The sequence below is a fragment of the Argiope bruennichi genome, chromosome 10 (genome assembly GCF_947563725.1).
Source record: "Argiope bruennichi chromosome 10, qqArgBrue1.1, whole genome shotgun sequence".
In the NCBI taxonomy this organism is placed as follows: domain Eukaryota; kingdom Metazoa; phylum Arthropoda; class Arachnida; order Araneae; family Araneidae; genus Argiope; species Argiope bruennichi.
In genome coordinates this window covers 51,438,589-51,459,581 of record NC_079160.1, presented here as the reverse complement: position 1 = coordinate 51,459,581, position 20,993 = coordinate 51,438,589, and the positions used below count along the sequence as shown (strand labels likewise).

Here is a 20,993-nt window from a genome sequence, read left to right as displayed (position 1 = left end):
GTGCTATATTAAATAAATACTTTTTAAATCAAAAATATAAGTAATTTTAATTTTTCATGCAGCCAATTACCTAATTTGATCTATAGAACTGATTATTAATTATTTAAACTTATACAATTATTAAATATAAAGTACATTTCTATAAAAAGGCTTTAAGATAATTAATTAAAAGTTAGTTCGTTAGCACTCAAAATACAATATTATTAATGCTTAAGACAAAGCAACCAAGATTAGTAAATTGTCTAGAGAACTTAAAGAATGTATTAATGAAAATCCAAAATAATCAGCAAAAAGCAAAATTTCTAAAATATTACACAATAGCAATTAAACAAAATGAGTTTTGGTGAAATAATTAACAATCACTTCAAAAATTATCAATGTCTATAATAAAGTACATTTCTATAAAAAGGCTTTAAGATAATTAATTAAAAGTTAGTTCGTTAGCACTCAAAATACAATATTATTAATGCTTAAGACAAAGCAACCAAGATTAGTAAATTGTCTAGAGAACTTAAAGAATGTATTAATGAAAATCCAAAATAATCAGCAAAAAGTAAAATTTCTAAAATATTACACAATAGCAATTAAACAAAATGAGTTTTGGTGAAATAATTAACAATCACTTCAAAAATTAACAATGTCTATACCAAAATGTTAATGACAACAGCCAAAGAAATAAAAATACATTAACCAAAATTTTCAAATTCATGTTTTCATTTTGTCAATTTCTCATCATATTACAATATAGTACTAGCCGATTTTACATAATATTTGGTAACAGCTATGATAATAATGCTTAACATATGCATTATCTGGGAATTTTTCATATTATTAGACCTTTAACAAATTACCTAGAATTTTTCTTATATATCTAAAAAAGAAACTATAATTGATTGAAGCAAACAGCAGTAAGGAAATGTTTTATGAATCAAATATATACATGTGATTCCACTTTACAATGTACAAAATGAAACTGAAGAAAGATTGAGAAAGTTATTCATCCTCAAGTTCTCCATCTTCTAAATCTGATGTTTTAGTAACTGTTTCATTAGGAGTATGTGTATCACTGTTGGTATTATGCTCTTCTAGCGGTTCTTCCATTGGCATTGACTCTTCCTCCATCCGTGATTCTTCTTGGTTCTTAGGTGGCTGTGATAATTCCATATCTGTTAAATAAATATATACATGTAAACATATTTTAACAGTGTGTGGACAAAAATATGAAAGTTTTGGAATTTTAACTTTGATATATTTCCTGGGGATATGATTTGTACAGAGAAAAAGCAATAAGAGATATGTCATTATATATCCTGAAACAAGAGCAAAGCAGAAAATTTTCCTTTAAGTGATTTTACTATGATATTCTAACAGGGATTTATTTGCCACATGTAGACTTAGGAAAGGAAATCTTTAAGAGAATGTTGTAAGCATTAAGGATTTTTATCCTTTGTTCCTGGTTTGGAAAAGATGCAGTCAGCAATTTTGTTAAGCACTTGTTAAAAATAATTAAATAAAAAAAAAGTGGGAAATGTATCACAAAATAAGAAAACATTTTAGAGTGAAGTTAACGTGGGCTAAATTACGATAAAACTTAGGAAAATAATTAAAAATCAAAAAAGCTTCTTAATTTCAAATATTAAATGAATATCATATAATATTTGATTTTGTTTTATCCCCCCTTCTATCTGCCCTTTTTTGCATAGCAAGTAGTTTTAAAGGGCACTCATTAAACAATTAATGTGAGATAGTAACTTCAGAAAAACTTTATTTTCGAATTCTTTCAAAGGATCCTTTGCAATGCCCTTTATTTAATTTTTACAATAGTTATTAAAGGAAACTAAGCAATCATTGTTTTCTTCTAGGTATTTTGATAACTTAAATATTACTGAACCATAATTATAAAATGAATTAGTGAGTAAAATAAATCAATTCTTAAGCTCAGTATTTTAAATCACAGTTTTTGAAAATTTGTGTATATTAAAACTTTCCAAATTTTAGTAACGATAAATTTAATGAAACAAAGATAAGATTCAGTTCTAATATAATTATAAGAAATAATACTTTTCTAAATTTTTTTAATAATATTAAACTTTTAAGTAGTGAAATATAGACAAACCTGCATTTACATGGTTTTTTTTTTTTTTTTTGCTTTTTATAAACATTTAATATAAGAATAATTAGTTGGTCATAATTCTGTGTTCAAGATTAAGAATTAATGTAAGGACTCATTTTAGTATTCTGTAATCAGAAAAATAAAATTATATACTGATATGAAATAAGGAAAAGGAAATTCATTTAACTATTATTTTAAATATGTGTGTTTGCAATTTATGATGTAAAAAGAATAAATACAAAATTTAATTAGCTTGATGCAAATATTAAACTTGTTTTCTAAATATTTAAAAGATTAATTACTTGCAGGAAATTATTTTATTTCTTATATAACTATCAAAATTATCCGATGCCAAAATGATCTACCATCTGGAATAGTACCCGAGAAATGCCTAACAAGGGGTTTAAAACCTTTATCCTGCTTATAAATTTCTTACAGAATTGTAATAATTAAATAGTAACCAATTTAATAATTCTCCAAACGTAGTCTTGTTTTACATATTAAGATGAAAATAATGAACAAAGTTTGGTTTTTATTTTAAACATCTCAAATTATATACCAGTGTACAGCTTAGATTCATCAATTTTAAAAACATTTATTTTTCACATCATGTAGAGCAAAAAAGTAATGGAATTTCATCTAATTTCATTATTACTGTCTGAAAAACATCTCCTCTTTCATTATAATACAATGAGAATTCTGAGCAAATAATGAAATAAAAAAATTTATTTAAGCTCACCTTCAGCAAATTTCTGAAGACGTGCCTTCTCTGCTTTCTTTTTTAATTTTCTTTCTTTCTCAAGTTTCTTTTTCATTTTTCGTTTCTCCTCAAAATATTTTTTCCGATCAAAGCTAGTCATTTCACCTTCAAATATCTTATCAATTGCAGATTTTTCAATATGTTTGTCAGCTTTTAATAGTTGAAAAAAAACACCACCTGGTGTTCTACGACGTTGATTGTTCTACAAAATAAACAAAAATATGGGAAATAAGAAAATGCATGAAACATTTTATAAGATAATAACTAAGACAAAATTTATTCAAAAAGATCAAGATTATTCATTACCTATTTAGATTGATGGACATTTTTAATAAATCATGCTGCTTGCATATACATATTTATACATGCATTTTTAATTTAATAGAAGCATATTTTCAATCAATATAAGATAAATGAAAAGGCAGTTTTTAAAAATAAATACAGCGAAGCAAAAGAAATATTCTAATCTAAATTGGCAGTTAATTTTCTTATTAGTTACAAATTATGTTTGCTTAGTATAAGTGAAATATTGTGCTATCAAACAGCACAATTGTACTGGATTTATTTAATAAAGAGAATTTTTTCAAAAGCAAAAATAAGATTTTATTTTATTGAAACTGAAAAAATTATATGAAAATAATCTTGATGTTTCTTATTACTTAAAAACTAATTAAAAAAATTGATGACTTGTTTTAATGGTTGATAAAAATTGAAATTTACTAATTTTAATAGTTATCTTCATATTCATTTTGTAAACATATGTAAATAAATTCCATTCAGAGTATTGTAGCATTCTAAGTTTTATATCATTCTTTAAAAATTATCTATATATTATTAAAAATATTAGCTTTAAAAAAGACATTAAAACTGTTTGGTGCAACATGCCTTCTCATTTTCATTAAAAATAAAACTAAATGTTTGTCTGTTTAAAAAATTATACAATTCCATTACAAAATTTCACACTTCTGCTCTTTAGCACTTAAAAGGACTAAGTATACTATTAAAAATTTTCTAAGCCAATCCAATAGTGTTTTCATATTAACTAACTATGGAGACATCACTACAAAAAAGTTATTTTTACACCTTTTAATATTAAAAGAATAAAATAAACAATGACACCAGTTCCATTTTCGCAGAAATATCCTTTGAGTTTTCAAACAATTTTTATTTTTTGTCTAAAGAAAAAGAAAAAAAATCATTAGGTACATTTATCTTTTGTATGCTTTTGCCAATGTTAAAGCTGAAATCTAGAAATTTTATTTCACTTGCATTACATAAAATAAAATCAAGGAAAAGAAACTTAGATAACAAAATAAGATATTAATATACATCAAAAACCCTATCTTCTAAATTTGTGACAATTCCTTTTATTGTGTAATTAAATTTTTATTGTTTAATATTTTAGCATTTTAAGACTTATAATGAGCCTAGTTAGCATATTATGAGCCTTTTTAATGATTGTCTTTTAGTGCGAGCTTGGAGCAGTTATACTTATAATAAAAAAAACTTTTATAATTCATTTATTTAATTTTGTTGCCAACAGGTTTTTGAAAAATTGAAAGTATTTTGTCTTTTTATTTACATGATTATTATTTGCTTTGCTTGGAGGCCGAAAATAAATTAAGAATAAAAATATATTTTGAATTTTTATTTCTTTCTCAAGAAGTAAGAGCAAGGTGTAAGTAAGACAATAGCAAGTTTATTGAATTAGATTTTATTTCTCTTTAAGTTTGTCAGTTTCCATCAGATTGTTATAAGATTAGTTGTAACACTTTCAAGTTTTAAAAAAATATGGCATGTCAATACACAAACCTTTTCAGTTTTACATTTCCTGATCACAATTTTTTGACATCCTTTCTATTGTGTAGCATTTAGAATTTTGATACCCCCTCACCCCTTATTAATCATTATTTATCATTTTTTTTGTGTGTGTATGTGTGTATAATAACCAACTTAAAAAAATTAATGCAAAATATCTCTCCAGAAATTTCAAAAAAAGAAAAAAATCATCACCAAAACTAATATGAAAAATAATTCACCTAAATACCTTATAAATAACAGTAAAAGAATAGTATAATTAGTAAATGAAATAGCATTTAAACTTTTCACAATTACTTTATTTTAAGGGATATGCCATTCAACTATCAATGTCTTTAGTTCCCAATTTGTTTTGTTTTTGCAATAAAGTTTAATAATTGCAAAGGACAAAAGGAAAGAACAAACATAAAATTATTGATATCAATCAATATTTACAAAGATAATCTAAATGATGAGAAGAAACAGTTGTGGCCCTGACTTCTTAAGAGTTGAAAATAATATCTTGTAAACAGTACAATATAAAATTATATATGCTCTATTTTTTTTCTTTTATGCAAATAGAATTGATAAAAGAAGACAGAACAAAGTTTAATGTTTTATATAAATCAATTCCTTTTGTGTGTTAAAGCAATAAGTTGTTTAAAAAAGGCCAGTATTACATAAATAATGGTTCAGTTGAGTACTAATACTAAATAAATTTTTATTGTCTCACATACAAAGGTGCAGATTTTAACAACTAATTTGATAAAGTAACAAAATTACTTTGCATATAATTATTTGTTATATTATAAATTCTTCAAATTTTGCATACTAATACTGAAATATGAACAGGATTTTAATAAAGCTTTTGCAGTGGATTTTTTAAATCATTTTTCATTAGAAATGAAAGAAAAAAAAAGATAAAAATTTCATTCCCAAAACAGCGAGTATATGACTAGTATATAAATAACAATGACTTCAGAGGTTATCTCAAATTATCATGTATAATTTTCTTAAATAAATTATTTTAAAATCTTGTTTGTGTCATCAATGAATATAATTGGGAATATGGCAATATTTTCAAAACTTCTGAAAATATTCATATAAAACAATATGGATGAAATTTTATGAGAAAATTTATTTTGCCCACCTAAATAACATTCAGAAATCTGAAAAAAATATTTAAAAAATAATAATTAAAAGCTAATAATAATTTGTAATGACTGCAAATTTAAATAAATAAAATGTAAAAAGACAATTCTACTGACCGAACTTCATTATTTGAAATAAACTAAACCATGCATATTCAAGGTATCAAGGTTAGCATGATTAAACAGCATTCAATAAAATAATTTTTTTATTTGAATAAATTGTCCAGAATTTTTATATAGTGGTATTAAATTCAAGATAAAAATGACCATAAATTAAATACTTTTATTTGCCTAAATTAATAAAAATACATTTTCAAAATTCAATATTTCACATAAAATACACTTCAGTTAATTGATCAAAATTATTTCTTTTGTTCAATTGTTTTATACTACTATTACTATTGTTTCATAATTTAGTTTGGATAATACAAATAGATTTAATAAAAATTAATATTTGTATTGTAGAAGAAGACACATTCAGCTCTTACTACTTAAAAAAAATAATGTAATGCTTAAAATTTTGTTTAAAAAATTAGTTTTAATAAGCGCAAAAGTTACAGTTGAACAGTTTATTAATCCATCCATTTTTAATATTAAAATATGTCTTCAATTAAAAAAAAACCCTCATACAACAGAACTTTAACAACTTTAATTTTATCTGATGAAAATATTGCATTATTATATATTTTCTCCTTTATTCAGCAAGTTCTTTTATGTAATTAATCTTTGAAACTTTCCATTCAATATGTAAATAGTTTTTAAACTCTTATTCCTCTCTAACAGTATATTTGTGATTCATTTTCATGTTGTTTGTATTAAAGAGAGAAGTAAGATAAGATAAAGTTACATAAGTTCAAACTTTAGAAATACCATATCTTTTAATTACTTGAAAATAGCAAAAATTTTCATGCCCTCCCTATAAAAACCTCTATTTTAAGAGAGAAATTCATGCCATTTACAATTATTACAGTTAATCAGCTGAAAACTCGCATAATCTGATTACTTACTATTAATCTGCTCTACAATAAGATTTACAGTGTATACATTTTTTTTAATATAAGCATGTTCAAATGTAAAGCCTCTAATTTGCATATAATAGAAATCCATAAATATACTTACATTTATCATCATACCACCATTTTCTTCTATGTCTTCAGTCATTTTCATAAGTTCTATAGCTTTTTCTACACCTAAATATTTAACAACCCGATCTACAATAAAAAATAAATTATATCTCTATAAATGTATATTAATTATATATATTGTTCTAAAAAATCAATTGGATCATCAGAAAAATTACTGGAATGATTATGACACTTTGGGTATATATTATAAACCATTTTTTAATTCTATATAACCAAATCAAATCGAAATATGTACAAGTTATCAATAATTATGGCTGTGGCTCTTTTGGGGAGGTGGGGGATATTACATAAAATCATATGGACTAATTTTTTTAACCTTTCACTTTTAGATTCAGACTTATAAATATTAGAAACTTCGCAAAAACAATTCATAATCTTCCTTTTTCTAAACGTACGATATGAATCTGTTTATAACCCTTGTAGCTTAGAGAATATGTCTATAAATCTTCTGACAAGATACGAAATTGTAAGGATAAAACACATTCCCAAATGCTCAATAAAAAATAAATTAATTTCAGTTTAAATGATAATGTAAACAAATTAAATATTTAGCTTTGTGACTAACGTAACAATTTAGTTACCACATAAAAAATAGATAGGGATACATTTTTTTTTGAATTTTTATAATGAAAAAAAAAATCTGCAATTAATAATAGTAATACATGGGAATGCTAAGTTTACAGTAAGAACAGTTTGGGATTAATTAATAATTAACAACGATTATTTATTGGTATCATTATTATTTCAATGGAGAGACTAATTTAACAATTGGACCATCAATAATTAAATATTTAAAAATAAAAAACTTATATAAAGAAATATTAACACAAACAGTCTTTCTTAAACTTTTCATAGAAAGCAGTAATGCCTTTTCTAATTTCATATTTGATCCATAATAGCAAATTTCTACTTTATTCAATAGGTCCTGTCAAAATAAATTTTTTCTGGACCATTTTGTTGCAATTAACAAGTCAAACCTGCTCTACTTCTCCACTGTCTCCTCGCTTTAGCTGTATCCAACTGCCGACTCACTACTACACGACTGGCTAGTCCACACACGACGATGTTGAATCCACAATAAACACCAGGACTCGCCACGCAGCTCAGTTCACTAATCAATTGAAGCTCCACACAGCGCTTGTTCTTCTCTGGACTGATCCAACTATTCCGCCATTGCTTTGCTATTTTCTCGACGACTCGTTTCACGACTGACTTCGGCTTGAGACTGCCGCCCTTTTATAGTTCCCGGAGGCGGACAAAAAGGTTCTGAAACAATCAGGCATATCTCGGTTCCTATTGGCTAAATCGCTAAAATTTTGAGAGTTTCCAGTATTATCTATTTTGTCGCCAAGCTCTGGGATTACCGCCGCGGCACTCGATCAGCATGCAACAGAGCTGATTGTAATACGATCTTTCCAGTGATTGAATTAATCATGTTTGAAAGCAACATTACAGATTTGTAACAATATGTTCACTCAACTATTACAGTAATTCTCTGTTTCATTGTAATCACTAACAAAGACATAAATTAACATTCCTTTATCAAAGAAAAACACCATGTGTTCTGCATCCATCCTCCCACCTCATAAGGTATTCAACATTACATTAATGGAAGGATTATTGATGAAATATATACAATAGAATTCAATACATAAAATAAAAATACATTTTTTACAAGAGCGTTCTTACAAATGCATGATTGCTATCAGTTTGCTCCACTATAGATACATTTCAACAAATTTTGTTCAAAACTTTCATTGAGCATTTAATTTTTTCAAACCTATCTATATATTAGGAAATATGCAAAATTTGGAAATATTCTAAAAATATCCTTAACATAACAATAAAAGAACGAAACTACGTATAAAATTATTCAATGTTAATGAAATTTCTACATTTAATTATTTTAAATAATGTGACAGTTAATAAATTACTAAAAATAGGTCACTGCAGACGCATTAAAATTTACTGTAACATTTTTCAGATAACTTTGTAAACTATTTGACTTTATAAGGTTTAATATTTTCTATTAAACTTTTACATCTTTTTCGGTTCGATTAATATCATCATATTGAAAAATAAAAGAGAAATATTTTCGATTGATTAAAATTTCCATAAATTTTATTGAATAAAAAATTTAAGTTTTGAAAAACATTTTCTTATTGAACATCTATAGTGCAAGTAGTAACTGCAAGACAAATTTGGCAGCTTGAGATTCAATTGTCCTATAAAAATCATTTTCACTGATTTTTGTTTCTTGCAATTCACAGAAAAGATGCCAATCTAAAACATCATCAAGAATTCTTCACAAATCAATCATTTACATCATGAATTCATCTAGTCCCTGCTAACTTTTTGTAATACGTAAAAAAAAGGGGGGGGAGGGTTTACATGCTTGCAAAAAATTACTAAGCGATGCTAGCAAGCAGTACATTGTGTAAAGCCATTTACCTTTTTACTTTGCCTTATTTCATTCAAAACTATGCAAAAAATTAATCAATTGCTATTTATTCTATTGTAATTATGATTAATCCGTTGCTTTGCTAACACTTACAAATAATTATTTGAGGAATAATTATAATCCCTATTTTCCTAAAAATAGACCCTTTTTTGATTTTTTTAAAATTGTTGTCTCCTCTGTGTTTAAGGAAAAATAAGAGTGCCACAAGCATTAATATAAATTATGCAATAAAAAATAAAATGAAATAAATATAAATGTTGTTCTACAGGGAGCGGCAGAAAAACCATTTTTAGTATAACTTTATTAAAAATAAATTAATTAAAAAATTTGACAAATAATAATAGACCTTTTCTAATAAATACAATTGGTGTTCGGTAAATATCATAATCTAAATCTGTTAATAGACATTTAGCAGACGATTCCTTTTCAGACATTTTATAACTGCTACTATTTTTATTTTGTTAAAATATTATTAAAAAGTAAAAGCAAACGATTTTTTCTTTGATAAACATATTTTGTTAATATTATTTCGTTTATTTTTTGTAAAATAGTTGATGATCAATTGTAAACCTTCTGGAATCTGGCAATGCTTGTAAGATACGCTGCTAAGTTCAAAGAATAAACAAGCCGATGGAATTCTAAGTTGCTTGGAGCATTATTTTAGTTTTAAGAATTTAAGATACTCTGCAAGCTATAGTTTGAAGCTTAAGAAAACGGGTAGTTTTCTAGAAAGCATGCAAAATTGTGGTGACCCGGACGTGATGGATGAAAAAGGTCAGTAAATTAAGCTTTCGTTTTCCGTTGCTTTCGGTTTCGATTATAGAAGATCTGATGAAAAGACGTGGTCCAGTCAGGACGAATTTTACGAAACGTTATAATGCAGTAATAACGGCGTTGAATGAAGAAAATCTAAATCATGATGATACTGAAATAAAACTTTGTTCTTTAGAAAGAGTTGCTACTAAATTGGCAGAATTTGATGACAGCGTATATAAAGCATTAGTAGCTGCTAAATCTGAAGAATACGAAGAGTATGAAAAAAATAGAACAATATCGCGAAAAATTAGATGCTGCACGGATTCGTGTAAAAACATGTTTAAAAAAACTTTCTTCTATATCCGAAGCGCCGGAATCAGTTAATGTAGAGAAAGCTAAATTAAAACTTCCCGAAATAGAATTAATTAAGTTTGGGGGTGAAGTTAAAGATTGGCTTAGCTTTTGGAGCCAATTTGGCAGAATTCACTACGTTACATTGGCGATGAAGTAAAATTTCAATATCTCATACAGAATACAATAATAGTCAGTAGAGCGCCGGAAATAGTTGATAGTTATTCGCCGACAGCAAAAAATTATGCTAAAGTTGTTGACAGCCTGAAGGCTAGATTTGGCCGCGAAGAACTTCTTGTTGAATACTATGTAAGATAACTACTTTCAATGGTAGTAAAAAATGCTGTTAATATGAATTCAAAATTGAATATAATGAAACTCTATGATAAATTAGAGTCATATTTAAGGTCGCCAGAGTCTACTGGAGTAACTACAGAAAAATATGCCGGTATGCTTTTCTCGCTAGTGGAATCTTGCATTCCTGAAAATTTATTGAGAGTATGGCTACGAAATCCACTGATAAATAAAGTAGATGATACAAATTCTTATGGTGATAAATTGTCGCAATTATTTCTCCGAACGGAAGTTGAAGGGGAAGAGAGGATTTTGATGGCAAGATCAAGCTTCAATTCCACAGAAACTCGAAGGTAGGGTAAAAAATATCGACAATTAGAAACTCCTGTTCCCACGGCTAATGATTTGGTTTATGAAGCAAAATTTTTGAAATCTTGTCTATTTTGTGGAAAAGTCCATAATTCTCAAGACTGTTTCAAAGCACAAAAAATGTCTTTGGAAGAAAAACAAGATATTTTAAAGAAGAATAATGCCTACTTTTCCTGTTTAAAGGTTGGACACGTTTCTAGAATATGTAAATCTAGTGTTCAATGTATGCTTTGTCAACGAAGAGATTGGACAATTATGTGTCCTGAAAAGTTCAATAACGCCAAACCTAACGCCGCAGAATGTCCCAGCACTGATGGAAATATAGTGTTATCAAATCAAAGTGAACTGGAAATTCTTTTGCAAACACTTTAAGTATTAATTGAGACGGGTGGAAGAAGCAAAGTGGAAGAGCATTATTCGATACAGAATCGCAAAGATAATATATTTTGATGTCTACTGTAAATCAAATGAAAATAACCACAGAACGAAACCAAAATTTAACGCATGTAGTATTTGACGGCGCTAGTTCCAAGAAGAAACATAATTGTTATGAACTGTCAGTGAACAATTTGAAGAAAAATTATTCTTGTAAGAGTTTTGGATCAGGATATTATTTGTGGTTATATCCCTAGCATACAAAAGGGTCCATGGGTCAAGGAGCTACAGAATAAAGGTATCTAATTCACTGATGTTGGGAAAAGCTCGATGCCTATAGAGTTGTTGTTAGGAGCTGACTATGCTGGAAATCTCTTCACAGGAAATATATGTCCCTTGTCATCTGGTTTGATTGCTGTCGAAACTTTTTGGGTTGGAGTGTAATGGGAAAACCAAAAGCTGTTTTCGACAAAAATTCCTCTCTATCTCTTTTTATTCAAATGGCATTTCAGACCTGTGGAGACTAGAAACTCTAGGTATAATGGACCCATGTGAGACTGATAATTCAAAAGACTTAGAAAGTAAAGCTTTTGATTATTTTTCCAGAAATGTAAAAATTGACGGGGATGGAAGATATGAGGACAAGCTTCCCTGGATGCACAGTCAAGATGAACTACCTACGAATAGAGACATTGCTGGGAAAAGGTTCGTTTCTACTAGCATGAAGTTGTTAAAGAGCAATCAATTCGAGTGCTATGATGCTGTCTTCGAAGAATGGAAGAAAGAAGGTATTATAGAAGCTTATGATGAGGGTCCTGGTCACTACCTACCTCATCGAGGAGCATTTAAAAATGATTCCACCACTAAAGTGCGCCCAGTTTTTGACGCTTCATGCAAGTCAAGAGATAATCTCACATTGAATAACTGTTTGATGAAAGGGCCAAATTTTATAGAGACGATACATTCAGTATTTATGACATTTCGGGAGAAAACTTTTGGTGTTGTATCAGACATCAAAAAGGCGTTTCTTCAAATATATGTTGCTGAAGAAGATAGAAAATACTTGAAATTTCTGTGGTGGAAGAATGAGAGCAGAGATGCCACTAAAGTTTATCAGTATGCCAGAGTAGTTTTTGGCCTGAATTGCAGTCCCTTTCTGTTGAGTGCTGTCTCCCACCATCATTAGGGCCAGTATTTATTGTCTCCTTACCATGATATTGCTGTGAAGTTAAAGAACTCATTTTATGTCGACAATTGTGTGACATCTGTAGATTCAGAGCAGGAACTGCAACACTTTGTTGAAGATTCAACAAAGCTGATAGCACAAGCCAAGTTTGACTTTAGAGGTTGGGAATTTACAGAAGAGGCAATTTCATTAAAAGATCCCAAACCAACTCCTGTTTTAGGACTTTTGTGGGAAAAATCAGTAGACGTGCTCTTTTGTGATAATTCTTTACTGGAAATGCCACCCGATACAATTACTAGACGTGTGACTTTATCTTATGCCAATAGAATTTTTGATCCGATTGGTTTTACGTGTCCAGTCTCTTTGCAACCTAAAATATTATTGCAAGAGAGTTGGCGATCGAAACAAAGCTGGGATTCGGAAGTATCAACGGATATGAAGGAAAAATTTCTTAAATGGATTAAAATGTTACATCTTGTGAAAATTCCAAGGAAAATTTTTAGCAGCCATGTTTCTTCCTTTAGCTTTCATGTATTTTGCGATGCTAGCGACATTTCATATGCAGCAGTAGTAATATTCATCCGATGTCAATCAGTCCATGGAACCTCTGTACAATTACAAGCTGCTAAATTTAGAATAGCTCCATCAAAATCTATTACTATACCGAGACTGGAATTGCTCGCCTGCTGCATTGGTGCAAGACTCTCAAAATTTGTAAAAGAGTTTAAATATTGTAAAGTCAACCATCTAACTCTCCGACCCGCCCTAAGGCACACGGATTTAAACCATAAAACTGAATGACCGGACCGCCGCAACAGCAATTGTCGGGAACTGTGGTTGAGTCCTAAGGGCCGCCACCGGCCACGGTACAACCCTCCCCGAAGGAAGTACGTCCCGTCATCGATGGGAGGAGCCAGATCCCCCACCTATTAGTGTACCCTCCAGGGTGGCGAGATCCAACCACCATGCCGGAAGCATCTCATCCTCATTTCGAGGTGCCCCCCCCCCGAGGGTCTTAAATATTGTAAAAATGAGTTGAAATACAGTTTTGGACCGACTCTACCACAGCTATACAATGGATCAGACGAGACGAACCTTTGAGCATTTTTCTCCGCAATCGAGTGAATGAAATTCGGCAGCTGTCAAATATAGACGACTGGAGACATGTTCTGGGACCATTAAATCCCGCTGATTTGCCCTCTCGTGGATACTCCGCTTTGAAGCTTCTAGGTTATAAATGGTGGGAAGGACCCAAATGGTTACTCTTACGTGAGGATTTGTGGCCCGAATTGAATCACCATTTTAATGAAGAGATTGTCTCTGTAGAAAAATGTGGCAAATCAATTAGTCTTGTAAACAACTCTCCTGTTACTGCAAGTCTCTTCTGCAAGTTTTTTCATTGATAAACATATTTTATTAATATTATTTCGTTTATTTTTTGTATAATAGCTAATGATCAACTGTAAACCTTCTGGAATCTGGCAACGCTTGTAAGATACACTGTTAAGTTGAAAGAATAAACAAGCCGATGGAATTCTAAATTGCTTGGAGTATTATTTTAGTTTTAAGAATTTAAGATGCTCTGCAAGCTAGTTTAAAGCTCAAAAAACGGGTAGTTTTCTAGTAAGCATGCAAAAATTGGTTTCAAAGTGGCCGCCTTTTGCAGCAATGCAGAAGCGCAAACGCTAATTGAAACTTTCATCAATGGGCCGCAAATCTTCTAACTTTAATCTATCCTATTCCCGACGAAGCTATTGCTTTAGAGTCCAAAATTTTGTATGGTTTAGTGCAAGCCCTAGACTCCAAAATGGACCATACACTGTAATCCATGGGAATGAGATCCGGCGAGTTTTGTGCCCACTTTCCAGATGATATCATGTCCGGAAAATGCGCCTTGTACCACTCTAATGCCTTTTTGGACTTATGAGCTGGAGCGGAGTCTTGTTGAAACTTCTACTTTACCTTACGGAAGTAAAATAGCTTCTAGAATGTCCTGCTGATGAACTTTTTGATTTGTTTTAACGCCCTCATCCACAAAAACCTGAGGTGCTTTGCCGCTTGCGCAGATTTCGTCCCAGACAAAAATAGACTTAGGATTTTGGCGATTTTCAATAATAGCCGAGGTGCTTGGAGTGTCTAGAGACCAGATCCTATTGTTCTGGGATTTATGAGCTCGTTGAACGGTAAAGAGCTTCTCATAAGTGAAAAAGAATCTCTCCCAGCGTTGACTTGCGGCCCGTTTCAAAGGTTTCTGGCATATTTGGGACCGCATGAATTTGTTTTCTTCAGTGAAAAGATGAACTTTTTGGAACTTGTAAGGCTTTAGTCCAAGCTCTGATTGGTCACTTATTTCCATTTCACAAGCGACCTTTTTCAGAGAAACCCTCGGATTTGATTGAACTCGTTTTTTGATGGCCTTTTGGCTATTGAAAGTGTCCACCGTACGTTTTTGTTCACTTCCTGGACACCGACTATTATTGTCAAGTTCTTTGAAACGACAGATTTCTTCAGACGCCATTTGCTGAGACACATTAAGCAAACGAACGACTTGACACTGTCGTTTTCCTTGCTAAAACAACTCTAAAATAGCAGAACTCTTACTTGACATTGTAAAAAAGCCAAAAAACGATACGTAAAATAAAAGATACATTATAAAATATCTTGCAATTGAAGTGGTAGACAAAAATAAATGAATACAAATTTTAAAAAAAATGAGTTAACTTCTATTCTACGATGCAATAACTTTGTCCAAGTTTTTTTCCACACCCTGTATAACAAACATATAAGAACAGATCTATGTATCTCTTCATAAAATATTCTCATTGAACAATTATTATGGAAAGATAAAAATATTATGGCACCATGGGGGGGGATTAACATTTTCTTTAAAGGTTTATTAGAAATGAATTTCTTCACAAATTCAATTTTGAAATGCATTGATATTTTATACATATTTTAAATCTGAAACAAAACTTTATTTCTTAATTAATGAAACACGAAATTTCTTTCAAGACTTTATTCAATATTTGAAAAACAAAGAAAAATTTTTGAATAGAGGAAATCTTGTCACTCTTATGTCAAAATATAAATGTAACAAAACCTTCTTGACATCTTAACAGATGTACATTTCTATTTCCTGCAATGAAATTTCTACCCAAGTATCTATGTTATGGATAAATTTTGATGCAAAGTAGATTTGAAAAAAATATAAATTGGGGGGGGGGGGCGTGCATAAGCTTTTTGTTGTTTTTAATGCTTTGATGCCAATCAATATATTTTAATAATGTTTAATGATCTTTTTATAATAAGAACACCAGAAAGGTTTTGTTTTACTTTTGAAAATAAGTACTAATAAAATCTTGCATGACTTAATTTAAAAAAAGATTTTCCTCCATTACAAAATCAACTTAATACCTTTCCAAAGAAGTCATTTGTGGTGAGGGATAAAAGTGAAAAAAGACGTCTTTTCTGTTTTCAGTGACAAAATTCAAAGAAGGAAAAAGCCAGTTTTAAACTATCTTCAAACTAACCGAAAAGGGCGAAATAAGACGTTTCTGCATGTGTGAAAGCTGATTTAATTTATGTAAAATCACATCTACAGCCATTGAAGGGTTAATACCTGCATGATGAATAAAAGTGTTACTTATAATACCGTGAAATGTAGAAGATAGAGAGGAAACAGACATTTTCATTTTTAATATTGCTATGATGTTATCAGTAGGTCTCCATTAGAAAGGCGCATTAACAAAACAAAAGGAGCTTAATTAAGAAAATTAAAATAACATGGTTTTAATTAGTTTGATGGAATATGAAATTATTACTGAACAATTTATTTGAAATTAAATATAACCATATTTCCAGTCAACCAGCTTGTCACCACCTTAATATTTATACAATCACCAATTTTTTTGTATATTCACTCATGTAACATAAAAATATACATCCATCTACTGATTTTAAAACAATTTGCATATAGTTGAATAAGCAGATCATTAGAAGGTGGCATTTAAAAATACAGTAATAAATTATGAAAAAAAATTATATTATGTTTGCTTTGAAATGAAGCATTTTAAAAACTTTTTTTCTGATCTCAAATATCAGAATTTATAACATCATTTAAGTATATATTGTTCCAAATTTATTTCTTATTTTTTGAAGGAAAAAAACTCATAAATAATAAATCAAATGTATAGTATAGGCTCAGTTATGTTTGTTTACAGATTAAAATACAAACAAACACCATTTTTTAAAAACATAACCAGTAATTTTGATTTCATCAAAATGGAAGTGCCAAATGAGAATGGAATGTAAGTGCCAAAATGGAAGAGGATATTTGACTTTTTATTAAACACAATAAGGCAAATACAAAAGTTAAAAATTAAACACGCATAATAAAAACTGAAAATGGACACAAATATCAGATAAATATAACTAAATTAGCAATTTAAATAATAAAAGATTCCAAAAAAGTGCTATTTTAACTCATTGTATTTTATTTCTTGGAGGAGTAAAAATATCTAAAAGTGATAGGCGCACCTTTCTGAAATAAGCATCGTAGAATATGTAGTAAGACCTATAAATGTCTTGATATACATGTTTTCATGCATCTTAAAATTATATAAAAAACTAAGTGAAGTTATGCAGTTTTTATTTTCAACATGGGATTTTATTGAAAAAATATTGGCTAATAAATTAAATTCTATTTAAAAATATCAATTACTTTAAAATACAATAGGACAGAGGTTTCCAATCTTTTAAAATTTTGTACCACAAAAACTTAATCATTTTGCAATGAAGAATTATTTCAATTTGCAATCCAGATAAAAATTTATCTGCAATAATTGTAATCAATGAATAAAAGATGTTTTTCTTTTAGCACAGTACCAACATTATTGCATCAGATTTGACGCCAATATTTGGTGACAGCTGGCTTCAACTTTTTCACTTAGTGGTGACTCGTGCCATGCTAAACTATCAAAGTCTAAAAGTATCTGGCTATAGTCTATAATATTTTGAGACAATATTTTGCTCGAACAAATATTGATATTATATTAACATAATAGTAATGGCTATAAAAAATTTAAAATTTCTATTATTCATGAATAAGACTTCTGCATCATAATTAAATATACTATAATAATTGAAGTAAATTGTGATAATAATACATATTAGTAAATATTATGATTTATATTTGATGAGTCGATAATTCATTATTTATATTCATTAATTTAAAACACGAGTTAGTTTTAAGTTACAACCATATCATATTTATCCTTACCTAACCCTATAGCTGTAAATGTAATTTCGTAACAATATGACGTGTTGACAGATCTGGAGTGCCAAGTTAAGTAGAATACCACATATGTAATGACATTTCTTAACATACACACATATATATATACATAGAGAGAGAGAGAGAGAAATTTATATGCTAATTAATTTCCTATTTTTAATTTTAAATTAGTTCGTGTTACTTTATTCTAAATTTTCTCAATCCAAACCACATTAAAAAAAAAAATTTAATTATTGCCAACAAGCACTAAAGCAAGGCAGGTCCCCTCCCCCCACACCATGAGTGAAGGGATTAAAATTTCTGGTCCAATGCAATCGTTTCAAAAATTCCCTTTCCTAAGTTAACACATGTCAAAGAAATCTCTATCAGAGCCTTGTAATAAAATGCCACAAATCTTGTAATAAATTGAAAAGGGGGGAAAAATCCATCACTTTCGCTTGTTCTCTGATGCAAAAACATACTGTTTTTGTCCCCTTGTAAAAATTATGCCTCAAGTGATAAAATAACTTGGAGATCATTAAAAAAATATGTCCCTTCTAGCCATGAATCTACCAAATTTATGCTACATATATATCTAAATAATAATAAAATTATAACAACAGATGTCATTTTATTTTAATTTAAATTTTTATTAAGTAAGAATTTTACTAATAAAAATAAGGCAATGCATCATTAAATATACATATATCGTAAGCTGAGAGTCCCCAATTAAGATTATATTCAGGGCTATTTAATTATGCGTGAGTCTTGAACAGTTATTTTCAGTCGTCATTGATTAAAATGACCTATTTCAGCCTGATAAACAACGTAAATATTTTATTAATATATTTATTATTTTACATAATATTTATTAAATATTTTAATAAAATTCTTATTACTTTATATATTAATAGCATTATAAAGCAGCACTGATACAAAATAAAGAATAATAATAAATATAAACAGCATTACTTACATATTAAATGCCGCTTTGGCTCACAAAGAACTTTGATTATTTTTCTAGCAGCAGCCAATTCAGCACTATCAAGATGAACAAATTTGTCATTTTTTTTAGATTTAAAGCTTTTATTTGAATAAACAGAACTAGTTTCAGATGTATCATCTGCAGACATTTGATCATCCAAATCAGCATCCTCCTCCTCCTCCTTCTTTTGATATTTATAACTCAGAGTATAGTCATAGCTTTCTTCACCTCGGTTGAAATAATCAGCTGGCTTGTTTTTGATACCACAGTGGTTTAAAGTTTCTGATATCATCTGATCTTGGAGAACGTCACACCAGACGTTATTCCTTTTACGCTTTAAGTTATTAGTATTACTTATTGGCACTGGAGCCGAATTCTCTAAAGGTTGTTCAATTGGAATTTTTTCCAACTCTTCTGTGTGAGAAGTCTTTCTGGAGGCTCTTTTCCAGACAGTGCATTCTCCATCACTGTCATCCGATTCACTGTCAGAATGTTTATTTGACCGATAAGAAAATGCAGCAGCTGCCATTTTCTAAAAAAAAAATTACATGAATTAGGAAATAAATATTGACAAGATAAAATTTCACAACACAAGATCTTCTGCTTGATTTAAAAATAACAACCAAAACAACCTTTCAAATAATGACAAGATAAGTTTTCACTGCAAGTAATAATCCTATTCCCAAACAAACAAAAACCGATTAATTTATTTAAATACAATAAAAGGATTTTTAAAAAATCTGCTTGAAATATATAAAATATTTGCTTGGAACATTGGTAAAAATTAATTACAGTTAAAGAATTACACTACAAAATCATTTCAAGATATGAACATGATAAATAATAAACATAGCTGCACTTGATTAAAATATTCAATATATTATGTATTATAATGAACAATTGGCAAGGATTTAAGAATGAAAACTTCAATATGAATTTACTTTGAAAGTTTAAAAGCTGAATTTTCCTGCTTTTAATGTTTAAAAGCTGAATTCATAAACTCACGTGTAAGAACTGATTATGAAAAACATAGATAATTAATATTGCAAATATAATAGATGATTTCGTTTTAATCTGGTAATCTGCTTTAAAGGAAATAAAAGTAACAGTTGGGTTTTAAGGAAGCAGATGGGTTTTTTTAAATTTCACCCTGGTATGTATAAAGACCAAAATACAAAATTTACACTATACTTTTAAATGGAAAAAGAATTTGGTAAAAGCAAAATTTTACAGATGTGATTTCTTGAAGATCAACTGTTCATAATATTTCAAGGGGGAAAAATAAACGAATACAAAATTTGTTTACATCTTTCTAAAAACTTGTGTTTAAAAGAACTCTTTATTCTTCAAGTTTCTGCTTAAAGTTTTCTTCGAAAAATAGCAAACTGCTCTATGTTATGATACATAAATTTAAAAGAAACAGTCTTTAAAGAGACAGATAAAACACAAGAAGGGAACAAAAAACATTGAAATCTAAAAGTGCATTTTATTTCTTCCAAGAAAAGAAGTAACATAAAAATTTTCAATAAAACAAAAATAAACATTTCAATAAGTATAGCAAAAGGGTCGAGAAGAATAAAAAAAATTATCAATTAACCAACCTTTCGAATTCAAAAATTAAGAAATTACAAAATAGAAAAAATTAGCCGCAGCGATATCTATCTACTGTTTACTTCCCGCGGGTGAACACCGAGGTCGACACTGCTACGCAGAGAACAAATCTTTAACTTATGAAAAATTTTAATGCTTTAAGAACAGAAGAATCACAGCGCCATTATTATGATAAACAAAAACTGGACATTTGGTTAAATGGTACTGGCCAATGAGGGATCACATAAAACATTTATAAACCAATGACGATAGCTACTCTTAATGCTGTTTCGTTCTTTATGGGCAAAACTAAAGTGGGCGGGTTTTTAAATGAGAAAAGTTTAGACCAACTGCCCTAATATCATAATGGCTAATATGCCTAACTTTT

The 20,993-nt window shown here is 29.0% G+C and overlaps 1 protein-coding gene across 2 annotated transcripts; it reads right to left on the bottom strand.

The window, feature by feature from the left end:
- Window positions 1-889: 889 nt before the first annotated feature.
- LOC129989292 (phosphorylated adapter RNA export protein-like) lies at window positions 890-20,861 on the bottom strand. 2 transcript variants are annotated; one of them, XM_056097729.1, is made up of 5 exons: window positions 20,613-20,861; window positions 19,007-19,547; window positions 6,941-7,032; window positions 2,853-3,075; window positions 890-1,166 (listed from the first exon to the last, which is right to left on the bottom strand). In XM_056097729.1, the coding sequence occupies exons 2-5, from the start codon at window positions 19,542-19,544 to the stop codon at window positions 994-996; spliced, it is 1,026 nt and encodes a 341-aa protein (XP_055953704.1). In that variant the 5' UTR covers window positions 19,545-19,547; window positions 20,613-20,861; the 3' UTR covers window positions 890-993. The 2 variants fall into 2 exon arrangements, with proteins under 2 accessions (XP_055953704.1, XP_055953703.1); XM_056097728.1 differs by having other exon boundaries at window positions 20,617-20,858.
- Between the last annotated feature and the right edge of the window lie 132 nt (window positions 20,862-20,993).